The 21,687-nt window shown below is 40.9% G+C and overlaps 1 protein-coding gene across 1 annotated transcript; it reads left to right on the top strand.

Moving 5' to 3' along the window:
• Window positions 1-864: 864 nt before the first annotated feature.
• On the top strand, window positions 865-21,577 carry calcrlb (calcitonin receptor-like b). Its single transcript, XM_059571495.1, has 13 exons — window positions 865-989; window positions 5,685-5,783; window positions 6,070-6,217; window positions 7,032-7,145; window positions 7,249-7,361; window positions 7,480-7,571; window positions 7,665-7,791; window positions 7,905-8,058; window positions 8,162-8,222; window positions 15,387-15,453; window positions 16,446-16,658; window positions 19,638-19,679; window positions 19,790-21,577. Exons 2-13 carry the CDS (start codon window positions 5,733-5,735, stop codon window positions 20,006-20,008), a joined length of 1,401 nt encoding a protein of 466 aa, XP_059427478.1. The 5' UTR covers window positions 865-989; window positions 5,685-5,732; the 3' UTR covers window positions 20,009-21,577.
• The last annotated feature ends 110 nt before the right edge of the window (window positions 21,578-21,687 follow it).

The raw sequence follows: 21,687 nt of genomic DNA, 5'->3' as shown, positions 1-21,687 counted from the left end.
ATCTATCTATCTATCTATCTATCTCTCTCTGGGTGTTTGTGTGTAATGAGAAAATTGCATCAGTTTTGGTCTATAAGAATTCCTATGGATCAGGCTGTGTATTGGTGCCTGTTCTCCTTAATTAATGCATCAGGGGACTGATTAACAGAAATTTTTATTAGATTTGATCACATTTTAGTAAGGCATTTCGAGATGTTAAATCATTTAACTAAAACTTTATTTTCATATTGCCTGAGGGGACTGTTGCATAATTTATTCGAATAGATCATATTAGTCACCTAGAGACACTTTTTACACCCTGTGCAGATGAGTTAGAAAGTTTGACCACCAATGGAAGCACTAGACAAAATACAATTAAAGTTTTATAGAGAATTTTGTATTTGCCACATTTTTATGACATTAGACTATTCAGTTTGACTCTATCTCCTTGTCCAGATACTGAGAGCTATTTTTGCATTTGGTTTCTTTCAGCATCCCTACTTAAACACGAGGAGGCGCTATTTCCACAAATCACACGACTAGTTCCATGCTACAAATATTATAACTGCAGTGTATGTAGTCTATTGTTTTTATCATTTAAAATGACTTTTATGTGTTTTCTTTGATTTTATAATATATTCTAAAAGATTTAGTCTAAAAACCTTTGACCTTCGTTTAAATTAAAGTGAACTAAAGCAGATACAGGATTGGATAACTTAATATAATTGCGTGATCTGTTTATTTATGTACGTATTCGTTCATCCTTTCGTTATTTGATTTTACATTAGACTAATCATTTAAATGTGTCAGCGAGGCTGGAGACGGGACAGAACCAGAACGCTTGTTTGCAGTGTAACGGGACACTCGGACGAACTGTGTGTGTGATGTCACAGGAAACCCGTTACACACTCCTTTGCTGCTTCAGGGGCCTCAACTCATCACCGAGCACATCTCCCAGTACACACTACACACTACGTACTGAGAACGGAGAACGGGACCGAGCTAACGAGGTAAGAGCGAGAATTTATGAATCTATGTCAACATGTAGATGTATTCTTGCGACGCGTATTTCTTGATCTTGGTTTCTAAATAAACTCACCGCGCACTTAAGTAAACTTTACTATAGGCATCCTGCTGTGTCATATTGCTCAGAAGAACTGAGATAGAAAACTTATTTCAGTCCATTTTCTTTTCTCAAATAATGAAATTCTATGAATTTTATTATTATGATGAAGTCGCTCTAAATTTGATGATTTATTAATTTTGCTTGTTATTCAAGAACCTTTAAAACTCGCAAGGTTCCTTTACCAACTTAGACTAAATCACTTTTTGTAGTAAAGACTGACAGTTATTGATCTCAGTTTGACTTAAATGTTTAAGCACAATCATCCGTGTTCAGAATGGTAACATTTGCAATAACATTGAAACATTACACAAAAATAAAATGGTGAGCGATAAAGTGATGTTATTGCTTAATATGTCATATATCTGCCAGTATTTGGCCACTTTAAGGTTAGAAGCATTAACTTGCAGAGTGAAGTGGTTGTTCTGCCCAGACAGACTTGTCAATGCATATTTTCTTTCTTTCTTTCTTAAACTATCATTAGCTTTAAAAAATTTGGAAAATATGTGTTTATTTACATATGGCAATAATTTGCTGCAATTAAATTATAATTGCCAGTATTACAGTCTGGTGACACCCTAGATGCCACTAAAAAGAAAAACCCTTATCAGCTGACCACTAATTAACAGTGATGTCTTTTAGTTGAACATTGAGGCTTGTAGCTGTGTTCTGGATAATGGAGTTGAACACTTAACACATTAAATAGTTTTAAAGAAGACGTGTTTTAAGAAAAGTCATGAAAGTCATTTAGATGGTTTGGAGGGTTCTCACCAATCATATTATTTTGAGTTGTATTAAAACTTGACATAGATTACAACTGTTACTTAAATACAAATGTCAACCGCTTACAGATTTCACATTACATTTTAAAGACTTGTTATTACTGTGTTAATATGAAAGACGTACACACAACCAAGACCTTTTTTTAAAAAAAGGCATGAGATTTCAGCTTTTGAAATTTCTGTAGTATGATTTCAGTATGATTTTCTCTGTGAGTTTGCATATTATTTGTGCTGGAAAGGAGGGAGGAAAAGAAAGGATGTGATGTGTGGCCAAGTAGACCCATGCTTGGATTTTGTGCTCCGCATTTCACCCATCCAAGTGCATACACACAGCAGTGAGAAGTGAACAAACACACACACACACACACACACTGTGAACACACACCCGGAGCAGCCGTGGAGCAGTTGAGGGTTAGGTGCCTTGCTCAAAGGTCTCACTTCAGTCGTGGTATTGAGGGTGCTATATAACCAGCTACGACTGCCTCCCTGCATACAACTTTATGCTGTGTCACTTTAAGTGAAGAGGGGAAAAATTTGGTGTTATATCCATGGGTGTTTCCTAAACGGACATGAGTTAAACTAACTGTCAGTGGGCTTCCTGATTTAATATCTGAAAAGTCGCTTTTTGCGACCAGACCCAGTAGAGAGAGAGTGACAGGAGAGAAAGGGAGGGAGGGAGGGTTTGGGTTTGAGAGAGAATTGTTTCTGGGAAAGTCACATCTATAAACAACTCCTTTAGCTTCACAGGAAGGGCAAAAAGCTATCATGTTTTAGCCCTCTGTTTCTCCACCAAATGCTGGGGTCATCCAATCATCCAAAACATCCAGGAAAACACTTTATTTTCACATTCCTATTAGAATGACGTCTAAGTGATTTATGCTCACCGCCAACACCTGAATGGCCAGATTTATAGCTGTTTTTCCTCTCTTTAAGTAGTTTTATGGAATGTTTTTGTATTTCTTTTATCACATCTCTTTTTAATGTAGATTTATTGTAAACGCAATCATCAAGAAAATGTTCAGCCGATTATGAAATGTCATTCATCAAAGCATACTTAGTACAGTACATTCATGCTGATAAATCATAGTTTCACATTGCCTTTCTTTTTTTTTTTAACATATCTTGAGTTACCCTTACTATAACTTCTGCATTTCTGTCTGAACTTTAGTTCTCAAAGTATTCAATATACAAAGACAGTATTGCTATCTTGGTATATCTTGGGCACCTGATCAATTACCGGTATGTGGATATGGTAGATACAAATTCATCTGTTCTGTGAAGTGGCATTCATTTTGCATAATGGATCATGCAATACAAACATTTTATTATGTAGTATCTCAGTAAATGGCTGTCTGTTGATCTCAAATGAGGTACTGAGAGTGGATTTGTCAGGGGTTGGAGCTTACAGGACTGGGTTCTTGTATTCATTTAAATGCTGATGTCCCAGAGACACGGTGATTTACATTGCTTAGAGGAATATGTTTTGCCAACTGGAACAGAATTGGCTGAACTACAAAACTATTGTAGACGTACTGGAGGAATGGTGACGGTAATGTAAAGGTTACAGCCAGAGCAGTTGATTCATTTTCAAACAGGTTTCCAGAACACTGTCTGACGGGACAAAGATCTGGCCCCAAACTCTTGTCATTGTTTGCACAAATGTTGCTGTGTTGAGTTGGCTGGGATGTTCAAATCAAGCAGTGTACCACAATGTTTACACTCTTCAGTAATGCATTCTTACAATGTCTCAGAGTTATCCCTATGTATTAGGAGAGAGTAACAAGGAAATTTACACAGATGTGTTGTATAAGAGCTGTTTTCAGTGGTCCTGGGGGCCAATGGCACAGCACAATTTGTATGTCTTTTATTTTTTTATTTTTTTTTACAGAATCTGACACTGGATACTGTAGAAAGACATTTATGGCATTCACTGAGCCTGCAACTACAACAGTTCTGGCTAGTGCAATATTCAGCGTTAGATAAACTTATATCTATTCATTCAGACAGAATAGTTTATGAAGTCTCTATGTCATTTTGCAGTGAAACTTCTGGAGGTGTTATTTGTAGCTTTTGTCAGAGATCTCATTCTGGACAGAAAATTAGGCATACAGTGACCCACCAAAATACTTCAGCAACATTAAAAATGTATGAAATCATTGCGTTTAGATTAGATTACATCAAATCAAGTGACATTTTAAACAAAATAGGTCAGAAAAAGAATGTTTGCTTTCAATGAAAAACTGATATACAGCTCAAAATTATTTCTTTATGTTTGGCTATCAAACTTAATGGAAACAGTTTATGAGGTTACTCTGCTTGGACACCAACTGCTCCATTTGAGGAGAATATACATTTTGATCAGTTGATAATAAAAATTGCTAAAATGGCTCAGACAAAGTGAAGTTAAAAGGAAGCTCTAGAATGAAGCTCATCATTTGTTTGCATGCGCCAAATGCTTTGATATTTAGTTTTTTAGTCCATGTGTAATCAATGAACAATTCATGCCATTGTGGTTTAATTCAGTGGGTGCCCAAATGTATTTATTTATTTATTTTTATGAGATCATAGGGTGGCTTCCATACCTACAGTACCTACTCTATCCCTATTAACCGTCTTTTTTCTCTTAAATATTCTGCATTATTTGAACTCTAATATCTGAAATAACAAAGAGAAATGAAAAAAGAAAATTATATTTTATGTAATTAGTCCCTGTTACCAAACAGAACATGCCTAATGCACTCATTCCTTCTCATGTGATTGAGTTTCATGTTTTTAAATGAGTTAGAGCAATGTGTACTGTATATGTAATACATTTATCATTATTTATAAAGCAAAATACTGGTATTATTACAGTAGTGCAAGATAAAAAAAAATCTTATACAGAAATTTATTCAAAAGTTGCCATTATTGCCATTTTGCATCGAGAAATATTTCCTGTCCAAATGGAAGTTATTAAAAAAAAAACACACGCTCGCTAATTCACTTTGTCTGGACTTCTGGTAAGCATGTTCATTTTTGAGACTAAAGACAAATCCAAATGGATAATTTTCCACATATGAGTCTAGTCATGTGGTTTCGTGTCCCCATCCAAGCAGGAAATGTTTGGAGGCTGAACAAAAGAATCACATGACGTTTCAGCCCCTCGGCCATGGCCATACCGACAGGTATTAATTTAAAAAGGAAATAACAACAGAATCAAGGCAGATGTTAAAGATGTTTTGGAATGCTCTGATAGTTCCACATGGAACACCATAAAAAGAATAAATCGGGGTTGTGTATAATCAAACTGTAGTCCAGGATGCCATAAATAATTAGCATGTTACAAGCAACTTTATTGTGTCTAAAACAGATCTTCCTATGCTTTGAAACTGATTTATGTTGTTATCTATCAAGCGAGCCAAAACAGCCACGGTGAACCGTGTAATGCATGTTTAATGGTGCCTTCTTGCCTTTTGTGGCGATTATCGGCGTCCTGATGGACTGAACTTTTGTGTAAAGCAGGCTTTGATTCTGCCCTCTTTTCCAACTTAACAACAGCTCTGTTACCGCACTCCTGGGAGCGACAGTAGGTCGACAGTTCACCTGGCTCCAATGACTTGTTTTCTTGGAACTGGGAATTTACTGTCAGTTTGACAAAAATAACCATTAGAAATCCTTTAGGGAAATCCCTAATTTCATGTTTTCATTGTAGCTCACCTAAATCCGTTTTTAGCTTAACAATGAACCTAAATCTATTAGCAAAGTGTCTGGTCATCGCTCAGTACTTTTGATGTAAAACAGATTACTCTGTTTGCTTTCAGCGGAAACATTCAGATCATTTGGAGACACAAAAACCGAACACTGGAACCATGTTTGGATGCTGGATTACCTCATTTCTCTTTCTGTCAGCAACCTCTGAGGTATTTGTTTGCCATAAACAATTTTAGACAAAAGTTCTACACAGATTTATATCATTTTATTGGGTTAACTTTTCTAGCTACTGTAGCTATTTATTGTAAAATAATTCATCATCAACTCAAGTGTAACTGATCCATGAAAAGTTTTGAAGTACTCAACAGTGTGCAATTATGCAATTCAGAGGTCCTGGACCGACAAATAAAGATTTGTTTTCTAAAGTTTGTGTATCTGCCATTTTTGACGTTCGTTATCTAATGTCAATCTTTTGTTTTTCATATTTTGGAATAGTTTTTTGTGGTGGCCCTCTCAGAGAACAACACTGGAGGTGTTGCACAAAAGAAAGACCATGAAATGGGCTTCGATCGTCACAATATTTTGACCGCCCAGTTTGAATGTTACCAGAAGATTATGAAAGACACTAATCACAACAGAACAGGTGAGAGAGGTTCATATTTCACTTGACTCTGAGTAATTGCAATAAACTACAACTCAGTTCATCTTTAACTTGGATGCTCTAACGAATATTAGGGGGCATAGACCGAATCGGATGATGTTTTGTCACATCTTCCTGGAACTTACAGGAAGGCTCTTAAGTAAACAGATGATTAATTGGAAACATTTTGTTGGGTGTGTCCTACAACATGCATTTATTCATCTACAGAAGCTCAATATCAGCTGTTTGGTCTGTGTTAACACACGTTACAAATGAAGGATGGTGATTAAAGATTGACAAGGGGAGACGGATGTTCTGTAACGGCTGTTAAAAGCTGCTTGGCAAAGACCCCCAAAACTGAGGATCCATTTGCAACTCACTAGAATGATACAACATTTATAGAGTGCACATTTTCTGGATATGGTTTCCATTCATTTTTGCCATAGGGAAAGAAAAAAAAAAAACACACAAACCAATGCAGCTAGCTATAAGGTGAATCACAGAATGAAGCAAAAAAGACTTGTGAGTGTGACGTGTGAGTGTGTGAATAAACATTACAGTTTACATTTATCGCAAAATATGTACAGTATATACTTTACCTATGGAGAAAATGAATGGAATATTTACTTCCGGAATCCAACTGCTGCATCTATATGCAGATTTATTGTTATTATTGATAAAAAATATCTTTACTGTCTGTTCAGCAGTCTTGTCCGAGTAGCCGTGTAGACACCAAATACTGAGACCTGTTTTACATGCACAGTTTAAAAAAGACTCAAGTTTTTATGTTATTAATAACTGCAAATAACTATTGCAGATGGCTCTAAGTGTAAACAGACCTGGGATGGATGGATGTGCTGGGATGATTTGGATGCAGGAGTCACTTCATTTCAGCACTGTCCAGGCTACTTTAATGATTTTGACACCTCAGGTGAGTGTCAGATTGTTAAATTTTATTTTTTTCTTGCTCATTGAATGAAGGTTGCTTAATACTTCATATAAAAGCCTGACTAATCCAAATTGTGTTTTATCAGAAATGGTAACGAAGATTTGTACTGATTCAGGCCACTGGTTCGTTCACCCAGAGAGTAACAGAACATGGACAAATTACACAGGCTGTAAGCATAAGTCTAATGATCACAAAAGGGTGAGATCTTATTTAGGACTAGTGGTCCATTCTATCTACACTTTGCATCACATAACTTTTGCATTTGTTCAAATGGTAAGTTTTGTATATCTATCCTCTTGTTTTCTTTCCTTGTCAGGCAGCATTTAATCTCTACTACTTGGCTTTGATTGGTCATGGATTGTCGCTGATATCTTTGTTTATTTCTCTGGGGATTTTTTTCTATTTTAAGTAAGTAATGTGGAAAAACCTTGTCACCATATCATATAAACGTACCTCCCTTTCCACCCAGTCTAATATAGTTTGCTGTTTTCTTCCACTCAGGAGCTTAAGTTGTCAAAGGATAACTCTGCACAAGAATCTGTTCTTCTCTTTTGTGCTGAACTCGGTTATAACCATCATCTTTTTCACTTGTGTTGCAAACAACCAAGAAGTAACACAAGCCAACCCAGTAAGTGCACAAAAAGAATAGTGGGCTCTCATGTCACGCACAATATGAATGGAATTTGTATTAAGAATGTGAACAGGGTCGTTTTGATTTGACATTGATGTTTTTTCTCCTAGGTGAGCTGTAAAGTATCCGTGTTCATCCACCATTATCTTCTGGGCTGTAACTACTTCTGGATGTTGTGTGAGGGCATCTACCTGCACACACTCATTGTGGTGGCAGTGTTTGCTGAGAAACAGCACCTCATGTGGTATTACCTCCTAGGATGGGGTATGTTTTTAATAGTGTCTTGCTAAAATGCACCATAATAAAGCAGCTTTCTGTTTTCTGCTCACAATTAATGATTTCATTCTTCTTTTCAAATGTTTTCTAGGCTTCCCGTTAATACCTGCATTCATCCATGCAATATCCCGAAGTTATTACTACAATGACAAGTGAGTTAAAACGAATAGGAATTTAAGAATTCTAAACCTGCTTAATGAATCGTACTCGGTTACTAAACGTAACCTCGGTTCTCTCTAGAAGAGCGAACGAGTACTGCGTCTTAGCTAAGACGCTACGGGAAAAGTCTCTTTTCACGAAATACTGAAGCAAAAAATTATCCTTAATTTTGTATTTTTGTAAAGCGCATTTGCAGCAGTACACAGCCATAGGCGAGACGGCTCGTTCGCTCATTGGCTTGTTCTGCGGCAACTGCACAGCCTATCGAGCGTGGGCTGATGCAACATCAGACCAATAAGGGCGCTTCGCGCCCTTCTTGCCACTTCCCGCCGAAACGGGTGTGGCCCAACCTATAAAAGGAGCTCGAAAAGGCTGACTCACCTGATTTATTTCATCGCCGAAGCGAACCAGAGTGAATCGTACGCACGGCAGAGAACGCAGTACTCGTTCGCTCTTCTAGAGAGAACCGAGGTTACGTTTAGTAACCGAGTACGTTCTCTTACGAGAGCTCTCTCGTACTGCGTCTTAGCTAAGACGCTACGGGAACCCGATGTAAAACGCCGTGCGCGCAGGGATCACACACCGATAAACCTGAAGCAACGCCCAGGATTTACAGTGCACAGTCACCTGAGGGACTCACAGAGAGTCCGGGACAGAAAAAAGGGGGAAAAACCCTCCGTCCCATATCTAGCAGCATCCGTAGATGCGGCAATATGACATCACACAGCCGAGGCAAGGCCTGACCAATGTGGCAATGCGGGTCTTACGCAATACTGCCCATATAACAGTCGGCAGCGCCTAGCGCTCATGAATTCAGAATTCCCCTCAGGGCCCTGATTCTTCTATACCGACAGCAGCCTTGCTTGCAAGGCGGGAACCTCCAGGTTATAGAACCTGATAAATGTAGACGGCGAGGCCCAACCCGCCGCCATACATATATCCTGCAAGGAGATCCCAGTAGACCACGCCCACGACGAGGCGACGCCTCTTGTGGAGTGTGCTCTGACGCCCAACGGGCACTGAAGGCCCCTGGAAGCGTAAGCTAACGCTATGGCGTCAACTATCCATCTGGATAGAGTCTGTCTCGAAACAGCCATTCCTTTGGAACGTCCACCGAACGAGACAAATAGCTGCTCCGTCTGCCGAGAGGCAGCAGAGCGAGACACATAAGCTCTTAAAACCCTGACAGGGCAAAGAAGACTCGAGTCTCCATCCTCCCCTGACACCGGCAGGGCAGACAGGGCAATAACCTGAGCCCGAAACGGTGTGTTGAGGGATTTCGGCACATAACCGTGCCTAGGTTTGAGTATGACCCTTGAGTCATTGGGCCCAAACTCCAAGCATGACTGGCTCACCGAGAGCGCGTGCAAATCACCCACACGCTTCACAGAAGCGAGAGCCAACAAGAATACTGTCTTGAACGACAGATGCTGAAGGCTAACCGATTGGATAGGCTCAAAAGGGGGACCCTTCAAGGCCTCCAAAACCGCCGCGAGGTCCCACATAGGGACTGACGGATGTCTGGGAGGATTCAGCCTCCTAGCTCCTCTGAGGAACCGGATGACTAAATCGTTCCTTCCTATTGACTGACCGGACGCCGTTTCAGAAAACGCCGCGATGGCCGCCACATAAACTTTGAGCGTGGATGGGGCTCTGCCCTTATCCAACAGCTCCTGTAGGAAGGAGAGGACCTCCGTCACCTCACAACTAAGGGGTGAATAACCTCGAGCTGTGCACCAGCTGGAGTACACCGACCACTTCGAGGCATACAGACGTCGTGTCGACGGAGCTCTAGCCTGAGTGATGGTATTTAGCACTCCCCCTGCGAGATCAGCGGGTAACCGTTGAGTGCCCATACATGGAGGGACCACAACTCCGGTCGAGGGTGCCAAATCGAGCCCCTGGCCTGCGAGAGGAGATCTCTCCTCAACGGTACCGGCCATGGGGCGACATCTGCTAATTGCATCAAATCTGGGAACCATGGATGGTTCTTCCAAAGAGGTGCCACAAGCAGTATTGAACATCTCGTTTCTCTCACCCGTTCTATCACCTGCGGAAGGAGGGAGACGGGAGGGAACGCATAAAGCGGGCAGCACGGCCATTTCCGTGACAGCGCGCTTTCGTTCCTGGAAAAGAATGTGGGGCAGTGAACGTTTCCGTGGGACGCAAAGAGGTCCACCTCCGCCATGCCAAATCTCTCCCACAACAGCCGAACTGTTTGCGGGTGTAGAGACCATTCTCCCGTAGGGACATTGCCTCTGGACAGCCTGTCTGGACCCAGATTCTGCAGTCCAGGCACATGCACCGCTCTCAGCGAGCGCACGTTGCGTTGAGCCCAAATCAGGAGGCGTTCCGTCAGCCTGTACAGGTTTCGGGACCCGAGACCGCCCTGGCGATTTATGTAGGACACCACGGACATGTTGTCCGAACGGACTACGACGTGGTGATCCTTGATATGGGGACAAAAGCGCGTCAGCGCATTCTCCACTGCCAGCATTTCCAGGCAGTTGATATGATGGAGCTTTTCCCATTCTGACCATAGGCCAAAGGACGGTCTGCCTTCGAGCAGCGCTCCCCATCCCGAAGTGGAGGCGTCCGTCGACACCATTTTCACACTCGGGGAAGTCCCCAGGCTTACACCTGATCGGTACCAGCCGTTCGCTGTCCAAGGTGCTAGAGCCGCAACACAGCTCTGATCGACCTTGAAATGCAGCCGGCCAGACGCCCACGCTCTGCGCGGCACCCGAGCCTTCAGCCAGAACTGCAGGGGGCGCATGCGGAGCAGGCCCAGCCGCAGAACCGGAGATGCTGAGGCCATGAAACCCAGCATCTTTTGACAGTGTTTGAGCGACACAGTCGCGCCACAGCGGAAAGAACTCGCTGCACGCTGAATGCCCATCGCGCGCTGTGGTGACAGCCGCGCCGTCATGGAACACGAGTTCAGAACTATACCCAGAAACAGGATCGTCTGACTGGGGTTCAGCGAACTCTTCACCCAATTGACACTGAGGCCGAGCTTCTCGAGGTGATCGAGTAAAACGGCTCTGTGGTCCATGAGCTCCGCTCATGATCGGGCCAGAACCAGCCAGTCGTCCAAATAATTCAGCACTCGTGTGCCTCTGAGTCTAAGAGGAGCGAGCGCTGCATCCATGCACCTCGTAAGCGTACGAGGAGCTACGGACAAGCCGAATGGCAGGACTGCAAACTGGTATGCCTGGCCCTCGAAGGCGAATCTCAAACATCGCCTGTGGTTTGACGCTATCTGTATTTGAAAATACGCGTCCTTCAGATCTATTGACATGAACCAGTCCCCTCTGCGAATCTGCGCGAGGAGCTTCCTGGTCGTGAACATTTTGAAACTGTGTTTCATCAATGCCCGTTCAGCTGTCTTAGATCCAGTATGGGCCGGAGACCCCCGTCTCTCTTGGGCACCAGAAAGTATCTGCTGTACAGCCCCCCCTCGCTTTGAGACACAGGCTCTACAGCCCCTTTGCTCAACAGTTTTGATATTTCGGCCCGAAGTATGTGTGCTACTTCTGTTTTGACCGTAGTTTCGACGCGCGCTGAAAAGCACGGTGGGCGTCGAGAAAACTGTAGCGAGTAGCCTCTCTTTATAATGCCTAGCACCCAATCCGAAACCCCTGGAAGCACTGACCATGCATCTGCATGAATGGCTAAGGGCTGGATGCGAAACGCGCTCTGTTGACTGGGCAACGGCGGCACTCGAGTGTGCTGCGCATCTGAGGCGGGGAGCGCGCTGATCACAGCGGGCAGATCGCTCTTCCTCGACCCCGTTCCGGCGCTTAACCGACTGGAGGGAGGCTGAGCGGGTCCCGTGGGACTCGATATATCTGCGAGTAACCGTGGGCTGCATGTGTGCACTTTTACCACTTTCAACTCGCTGTCTGCCTGTGCAGAATGTACGTGCACGGGTCTCATTTTTACAGAAGCCCCGCGCCGTATGTGACATAGTGTATGTGGGCACTGGGAAGTGGGCACGTTTACTATGCGGCGCGCTCGACCGATCTGTGTCGATCTTATGTGCGCTAGCCCTGTGTGCAGGGCTGTGCTTACATGTGGAGATGGGCACTGGGTATTTCGGGAAATATCTGGGTAGCCGTGATAACGGTTTTCGTGTGCAGGCAAGCGGGCAACCGTACAGGCTTGCGCATTGCAAACAACGCTGAAACAGTCACAATCTCTGGAAACTGAAACAGCGGCGCGCTTCGGTGACAGCCCGGCCGCAGCGGAACTCGTACACCGGCGCTTCGATGAAGCAGCCATCGTGTGTAGTGCCGACGCAGCGTCATGCAGCATGCGTAGATGGCTTTCCCAGGATGGCTTCGGGGCTCCCGGCCTCACCGTAATCCTCTGCCGCGGTCCCCGCGGCGCGGGGCGACGGCCAGTAGAGCGAGAACGGGGGTCTCGAGCTGCGTTGCTGAAGCTGTTGTGATAACGGCTTTTGTGTGCAGGCAAGCGGGCAACTGTGCAGGCTTGCGCATTGCAGAAAACGCTGAGACAGTCACAATTCCTGGAACTGAAACAGCGGCGCGCTTGGGTGAGAGCTCGGCCACAGCGGAACTCGTACACCTGCGCTTCGATGAAGCAGCCATCGTTAGTAGTGCCGACGCAGCGTCACACAGGAGGCTTTAGATGGCAACACCGCTTTTGCCGCCGTCCAGCAGAGGGCGGACAAAGGTGCGTCGCTATCGCCTGTTCCACCGGCGGAAGTGAGTGGTAGTTCCTGTTTTTAGCATCATCAGTGTGGAGAATGCTAGTGAGACAGACGAACGAGTTCGTGCTGAATATGGAGCGTTCCAAGCCTTCGCCACCTCTTCGTGAAGCTCAGGAAGAAATGAGGCGGGCTTTGAGAAGTACGCTCATCCGAAAGGGAAATACCATCCAGCCGGGAACGAGAGGGGGGGGCGCTGGTGCAAAGCACTCGCGGCCGAGACACATCGCGGCCAACACGAGCATTCGCCCCGGCTCCTTCTCGATGTCAGCTCGTCTGCTGGGCTTCTGAGCAGAAGGCGCGAGATCCTCGGAGCTCGCCCAGCCATCACTGCCCGAAGCCAGCAGAGAGCGCGTGTCCTCTTCCCCCGACGCGGCCCTGAGATCGACTTCCTCGGACGACGCGCCGGCAAACAGCGGGCGCTGCCCACCGGGAAGCGATGCAGGGGGGGGGGGCGGTGAAGCAGGGCGAACCGGCGAGCTCGGTTGAGCTGAAGACGGTTCCGGAATCCGCTGGAAGCGATGCTTTTACGGCGCCTCAGCGCAGCGGAGAATGCAGGCTCAGAGAAAAAGGCCAGGCGAGTCCTCAGAGTCACCATGGCAACAGCTCGCAGTGGGGGCATCCGCCGTCAGCGAGCGAGCGCTGCATGATCTTCACCCAGGCAGGAGACACAGATGACGTACCGGTCTCCCTCGCTGAGTGGGGCTCTGACGAGCCGCAGGAAGGCATCTTAAAAAAGACGCGAGCTCTTTTACGAGTGTGTGTCGCATGGCGAACACACACACACACATAAAGAACAGCTTGTATATAACAGGATTGAAAGGATATAGGCGCCGGATAGCGCAGCAGGAACGGCAATGGAAGGCGGCGATGCCAGCAGCTTCAGAATGGCTCGTCCTGCTGATGTGCTTTCTCAGACGGCGCTTGCTTCCTCCGTGATCCAGCGATGCGTGAGCTTCGCTGAAGAGATGAAAAATCAGGTGAGTCAGCCTTTTCGAGCTCCTTTTATAGGTTGGGCCACACCCGTTTCGGCGGGAAGTGGCAAGAAGGGCGCGAAGCGCCCTTATTGGTCTGATGTTGCATCAGCCCGCGCTCGATAGGCTGTGCAGTTGCCGCAGAACAAGCCAATGAGCGAACGAGCCGTCTCGCCTATGGCTGTGTACTGCTGCAAATGCGCTTTACAAAAATACAAAATTAAGGATAATTTTTTGCTTCAGTATTTCGTGAAAAGAGACTTTTCCCGTAGCGTCTTAGCTAAGACGCAGTACGAGAGAGCTCTCGTAAGAGAACTGGCTCTATAATGATTCCAGTAACATTTCTTTTGAGGAAGCTTCCCTTCTCTTCATAAGTGATCATACAGTAGTTATATACTGAGCAACAGTGCTGTTTTTATATTATTGTTAAAAAATGCTTATTTTTACAGTTTTAACCTTATGATTTTGAGAGGATATTTTAATGTTATATATTAATGTTAAATATATAGTGTGTATATGTACACTACAAACATTTTTGAATTATTAAGAAGTATTTTGGAAGGCATCTCTTCCTTTCATAAGGGCTGCATGTATTTGGTGAAAACAGTAAAAAAAAAAACTGTAATATTGTTCAGTATTATTATAATTTAAGTTAACAGTTTTCTATTTTAATATTTAAAAATGTAATTTATTTATATGATGGCAAAGCTGAAATTTCAGTAACCATTCATTCAGTCTTGATTTTAATATGCTGATTTAATGCTCAGGATTTATTGTTATTAATATTTTACTGCGATACACTACCATTCAAAGGTCTTTGGTAATTAAATGGATATTTTTTAAATTATATTTAAAAAAGAGAAATGCATTTTTGTTTCATCAAAGAAGCATTTAAGTTGATAAAAAAAGACAGTAAATACTTTTATAACGTTATTATACTCTTTTCAACATTGATAATGACTGTTTTTACTGTATTTTTTAATAAAGAAAGGCAGCCCTGGTGAGCATTAGAGATTTCTTTCATTCAACATTAAAAATGATGAATTATTCCAAACTTTTTACCCTTAGTGTATATTTCTTTATTTTTTTGTAAATTCTTTCTCTCGTGTTAAATTTAATTCCGACTGCACACACACACACACACATAAAAAAAAATCAAATTTCCTACGCTGTAGATTGTAGCTAATAAACACTGTTAGAGCATTGTAGTACCATGGAACCAATTTAAAAAACTGAATTAGTTCTCAATTTCGAAATTCAGTGTCAACCAAATTATGTTCAGTTCATCCCAGCTTCTGTCAGGACACTGGAATACAGTGACCAGGCAGAGTCTCTGCAGAACATCTTGTGAAATCATAGCAGTGATGTCACCCAACATTTAACAAAGTGTTCATGTGTGCATTGGTTCGGCTTTCCCTAAATCGAAACTTTTCTTACGCTTTTTTCCACAGCTGTTGGATAAGCTCAAACACTTCTCTGCTCTACATTATTCATGGTCCCATCTGTGCAGCCCTGTTGGTAAGTCTGTTTTTCTTTTTCTAGTTTTATTTTCTTCATTTTCTCAGACTTTATCTCTCTTGGATATGTTCTACCCACCTTTGGAAATGTATTTGTATGATCTTGATTTTAAAAAATCATCTTAAACTCTGGCAGTATTAATCAAAGTGCCGGGTTCTCTTTGTTGTTTGTGCTGAGGTCAGTTCTGATTAGGAATGAATTTCAATGCAGCCCATAAAAGCATGTAATGAACACATGTTCAGTATCAAATGAACCTTGGACTGTATTCTGCAGTGCTGCAATTGCCAGTTTAAAGCTGATTTTGTGTCATTATAAAAAGTAATTGCTGTTTACAAGAATAATAATACTTTCAGAATTGGTTGATGACAGATATCCAACCAGTACTCACAGGAAAACATAACCGTTTTACGAGGTGGCGATTTACTTTGTATGATGTGAATCATACAAAAATGTGTGATTTTTAGAAAAAATGTAAGGTCCCTAAAAAAAAAAAAATTAGGGTCCACCCCTACTGGGATCTAAGCCGATTGTAGGAAAATGTATGGATGAAATCATACAAATTCATATGAATTAGCCAAAAGCACCAAAATATGAAAAGGCCATGAGAATGTGTTGGAATATCCCAATCGCAATCTATTAACCGATTCTTAAACTATTTGGTCCACCACCAGTCTTGAATATATGGTTATATCCGTGGCTGTTTATATGACGATTTACAGGTATCTTGATAGCTTTGTACTGTATATCTGAATATGTATTTCCAGGTAACATAACATAGTCCAAATTTTAGAATTTACCATTAATCCATATTTGAATGTGCAGTGGGGTCCAAAATAATTTTTTTATGAAAACCTGAAAATAAAAAGAAAGTTTAACATTTCAAAAAATGTAGAAATAAATATGTGATGTAACAGTGTGTCTTTACTAGTTTTGGTTTAGAAGTAATGCAGTGCATTCCTTTCTTTTTTTCTTTCTCTGCTTGGTTTCCACAGGTTAACCTCTTCTTCCTTTTAAACATTGTGAGAGTGTTGATCACTAAGCTGAAGGTGACCCACCAGGCAGAATCCAGTCTGTACATGAGGGCCGTCAGGGCCACCTTAATCCTGGTACCTCTGCTGGGCATTCAGTACTTACTGCTGCCCTACAAACCCGACGGACAGTCCGAGATATTTATGCACACAATGAACATACTTATGCATTACCAGGTAAGTGTTGTTGACAACAGGAAAATAATAAAAGTGCAAATAAATAAATCAACTTGGACTATAAATATACATATTTGAAGCTTTAAACGTATAGTATGGAATTTTTGGCCACCAGGGGTCACTCAATCAAAATAATAACATAAGACGTACTTTGATGACGTCGGGAAAGAGCGTAGGCTCATGGGAGTTGTTGTTCATTGGAACACGCGCTCTGTCGCTCCCCACATTTTAACTGAGGCCGGCGACACACTGGATGCGTGGCGCAAGCGTCTCAGTTTTTAATTCGGCTCCCATGTTAATAGGTTAGAGCTTGCAGACTGCCTGCGTGAGACTCGCGTCTCAGGCGCGGCTCGAGCCGCACGGAAACCACGTGCATGCTAGAAATAGAACCGACGCCTATTTTTCACGCGACACGCAAGCGTGTTGGAAGCGTTTCCAGGCAAAATATAATAGGAAAATATGTTTATATGTAATTTTGTACACAAATACATATTAATTCATGACATTTTGATGTTTGAAAGTCAATAGGTAAGACATAAATTCAGATATAAATGTAATTTAAAAAATAAATAATTATCGATTTTCAAATATTGCACCTGTCAAACATAGTCTATTTTGCCGTCAATACTGTTGACGGTGTCCTTTATCAGTAGGCTTTATATTTATGTTCAACGTGAAGTATAGATATTGTTGTCATGAAGACAAGAGCCTGGTCTGTCAGCGGTCTCCCTCTATGTCACCTACAGCAGCAGCAGCGCGCCACGCTTCTGGCACGCAGTAGAGACGCCACGCAGCCAGTGTGTCACCGGCCTTAGTATTTTGACAATCACGTATATTTACGAACGGAGAGATATATGAATTATCAGACCCCTATCAAATTAATATTCCATCTAGCTAGTAGTAATATATGTTAAAAAAACACGGTTGCCTTTCGTTAATAATTATAATTATGTTTATACTATGATATCGAACAAGATGGTGAACTGCAATTGAAGCTACTTTATCCAGCTAGATATAGAACACATGTAGATTTACATTATACTCTACATGAGAGCTAGTCCGTCTGCGTTTTACACAAGACATCATCGTTTCACAAAATATACGGATAGATATAGTTAGCTGAATGGATGCATACCTGTTTATTAGAATGCAAGCATCTCTCTGTAGTTTCAGCTTGTCACGAAGCTCTCTCTATCTTGGAAATGCAACTCCTATATTTACCCGTGTCTCGTTTCTTCTCTTGTCCCAAAACCTTCTCAGGTAATTTTTTTCACCCGTACGTTTTCGCTTCACAGAACGTGCAGGCAAAGCATAATAATGATCCATAACTAAGTTATTGATTGAGGTATAAATACTAATATAAACAATATAAATATAAAATATAATAGTCAAGGCTAGCTACTACTTTTTCTTCTTCGTCTCGTCTTTGCTTCTGTTCACCTTTGTATTTGGCGGCTCCGCCGGGTTCCGCAGGAAGTAAGATAAACTAGAGGGGTCAAAGTTTATATGACGTCATAGACGGGCGACAAAGCGGAAATAAAGAAACGTGCCGTGTCTTCTAATTAAACTATAATTTTCTCCGGATTTGAAAGTTCGTGGAAACTGTCGGGATAATGTAAGTACACAACTAAAAAATATATATAACATAGATATAGTGATATCTGCTATTTTTAAAGCATAAAAATTACATATTGCGCCTTTAATTAATTAATGTTGAAATATGTAGTTAAATGTAACAATACAATAAGTTATTAAAACCTCATTTTTATATGCATCTTGTATTAAATTGCAAAGCTCAAAGACCTATTTTATCAACATTAAATGAAACCAACGGCTTTTTAATCACTTGGTGAATGAAAAAAGAGATACAATTTGTAAATATATTTTATAAAACAGATAGTTCCGGTCCTTGATTCTGATTGGTTGAGCCACATTCAAAGCTGTTGTAAACTACACTACAAACATACACCTTTGTTTACTTCTGTGTGTTGCTCAGTAACCACTTTGTTGGAACCAAAACTGTTTCTGAGGGACTACATTGTTTGGTGGAAGAATACTGTTTTTATTTACTCCGCTTGGCGTCGTGCCTAACAACCCCCCTTAGCTGTTATCCACCTTTTTCTTCAATGCAGAAGTAAACCTATGGGTGAGACTTCTGTTTCATTAGCCACTATAAGTAGAATAACAATGTGCAGTAAATGGTAAAACTGTTTGCACTACAAACCAGTGTATTCATAATTAAGATAATACATTAAAATAACATGATAAGACACACCAACTTTCAAAAATAGCTGGAAGAAGTGGACGCAGATGAGACCGGAAGCCAGACCCATAGAATTTACAAATGGCCGTGCCCATTTTTACAACAAGATAAAGATGGATAAATTCACTGTAAACCACGGTTTCTTGAGGCTTATTGCTTCAAAAAAAAAAAATTTAATTTATACATTTAAATTATAATAAAAAATATTTAAACATTGCAAATTATGTATTAATGATATATTAGTTACTATTAACAGAATTTTAAATGATTAATTAAACATCTCAGTTAAGTTTATTAAATTGTATTTAAATATTTAAATCTTATTGTATTTAAATGAGTGTTGTTAAATCAAATAATCATGATTAATTGCATCAAAATATATAAATAGCCACACACATAAATGTATATATTTGTGAAATATTTACATGTATATATGTATTCATAATTATATATGATTTATGTTATACATAAATATAAATTACATATATTCATTAATATATTATGTACACACATATATTATGTAAACACATACTTTTATTTTGGATGTGATTAATCGTGATAAATTGTGATTAATCACAATTAATCGATTTGACGGCACTCATTTAAATCTATTGTCTACATTTTTTGTTTATGTGAAAAGTGATTTATTTTTATTTTTTAACTAACACTTTCTTTCAGTAACTTTGAAGCTTATAAAGTAATCTTTTTTTACACAGGGCCTTTTGGTTGCCACTATATTTTGCTTTTTCAATAGCGAGGTAAGCAATTTCAATGCATTCATAATTGTTAATGTTTTCCTTTCGTGTAGATCAAAACATAAGGATATCTGTCATTATACTTACTATCTGTCTGTATTTTGTTTGTTTAGGTGCAAGGTGTATTACGAAGGCACTGGAACCAGTACCGCATCCAGTTTGGCAGCACAATTGCGAACACTGAGGCCCTGCGTTCTGCATCCTACACGGCCTCCTCCATGACGGAGGTCCATCGATGTTACAGCATCGACAGCCACATGGAGACTCTAAACGGAAAGAGTTTTCACAATCTGGAGACCACCATTCTCCGATCAGACAACCTGTACATGTGAGAGACTCTTCTCTTTGACCCTTGGGAGAACAGCCCCATGGAGAGGACCACTAACTGAGATGTGTATGAGAAGAGGCCTACTGGACATTCATCTGGTTACTTTGGACTACAGACACCCAGAAGACCTTCCTGTTCCGTAGAGCCCTTAGTTATCTCATGTTATCTGAATGGGAACTGGAGAAAATACTGTATTTTATATGGAATATTAAAGCCACCTGAATCTTTTCCATAATGATCCAGTGGAACACTTTGGAGAACGTCACACATTGTCAGTCTTTCATATTTCTTAATTGAAATGGAGGTGTTCAATGGGTGAAACAATGAACTGAGGATCATACCCTAATGAAACTTTTTCTTAATGGCACTGTGTTATTTTAGAGAATGTTGAGCCCCGCTGATGCATTGGATGATGGATTCCACATCTATGGATCTATGGAATATTCTGGCTCAAAGAACCTGTAGTGGAATAAACAATGAAAGAGGTGAAATCACTACAACGTGATTCCAGAAGATACTGATGACCTTGTCCTGCTCTTTTTGTTCATCCTGAACTCTATCTTGTTATCAGTTATGTGATTCGTAAGTGACCCTGGACCACAACACCAGTCTTAAGTCGCTGGTGTATATTTGTAGCAATAGCCAAAAGTACATTGTATGGGTCAAAATTATTGATTTTTCTTTTATGCCAAAAATCATTAGTATATTAAATAAAGATCATGTTCCATGAAGATATTTTGTAAATTTCCTACCATAAATATATCAAAACTTCATTTCTGATTAGTAATATGCATTGCTAAGAACTTCATTGGACAACTTCAAATGTGATTTTTGCAATATTTCGATTTTCTTGCACCCTCAGATTCCAGATATTCAAATAGCTGTATCTCGGCCGAATATTGTCCCATCCTAACAAACCATTTATTCAGCTTTCAGATTATGTATGAATCTCAATTTTCCAAAAATGTACACTTAAGATTGGTTTTGTGGTCCAATGTCACATTTTATGTGAAATTTTTATCCACATACAGGGCAATATTGACAATATATTCTATGTATGCGAAATGTTTTATTGTCTCTTAGGAGTACTGAGTTTTTATATATAAGTGTATATATATACTTTGATTAAAGAAACCAAAACAGAATACAGTTACTGTCTTCAGAAACTAGAGTCACTGTCAACATACATTCCCCTGCTATTCCCCAAAAAACTAGCAGATCATGGATAAATCAGATGAACCAGTCTGGACTAGCATGTTAATTCTTGCTAGTCTTTTCAGCAGGATTACCTTATTTACTTTTGAGTCATCGAAATGTCTGACTTAAACTAATTTATCTGTAGTTCATATAAATCTCAGTATAAGTGAATCTTGTTCCAAGGCAAGTTACATTAGTACACGGGGGTTTACAGTTTTTTGAGATCTACAGATCTACAAATAGAGATGAGATCTCTATCTGTGTCTCTATGTCTGGAACATACAGATGCGTTTGGCGCTTTTTTCATTGTTGTGTTTCTTAAAACATTTTATGTGCACATGCTGGATAAATAAACATTCATATTTTGAGATGTAAATGCATTTCTATGTTTGTGTCTTATGCATGTTTTCATTTGTATTAAGGAATGAATGTCGTTATTGGAATCAGTCTTTCCATGAACAACTTTTAACCTTTTAACCTTTAGAT

The sequence above is a fragment of the Carassius carassius genome, chromosome 17 (genome assembly GCF_963082965.1).
Source record: "Carassius carassius chromosome 17, fCarCar2.1, whole genome shotgun sequence".
NCBI classification, from domain to species: domain Eukaryota; kingdom Metazoa; phylum Chordata; class Actinopteri; order Cypriniformes; family Cyprinidae; genus Carassius; species Carassius carassius.
Note: the sequence above shows the minus strand (reverse complement) of the source record. Positions and strands in the feature narration are given on the sequence as shown.

Bases quoted from the DNA above. Each gene is read 5' to 3' on its own strand.
- calcrlb (XM_059571495.1), top strand. From the start codon at position 5,733: ATGTTTGGATGCTGGATTACCTCATTTCTCTTTCTGTCAGCAACCTCT. The intron at 5,784-6,069 runs GTATTTGTTTGC...ATTTTGGAATAG, and splicing joins TTCTGTCAGCAACCTCTGAG to TTTTTTGTGGTGGCCCTCTC. The intron at 15,454-16,445 runs GTAAGTCTGTTT...TGGTTTCCACAG, and splicing joins CCATCTGTGCAGCCCTGTTG to GTTAACCTCTTCTTCCTTTT.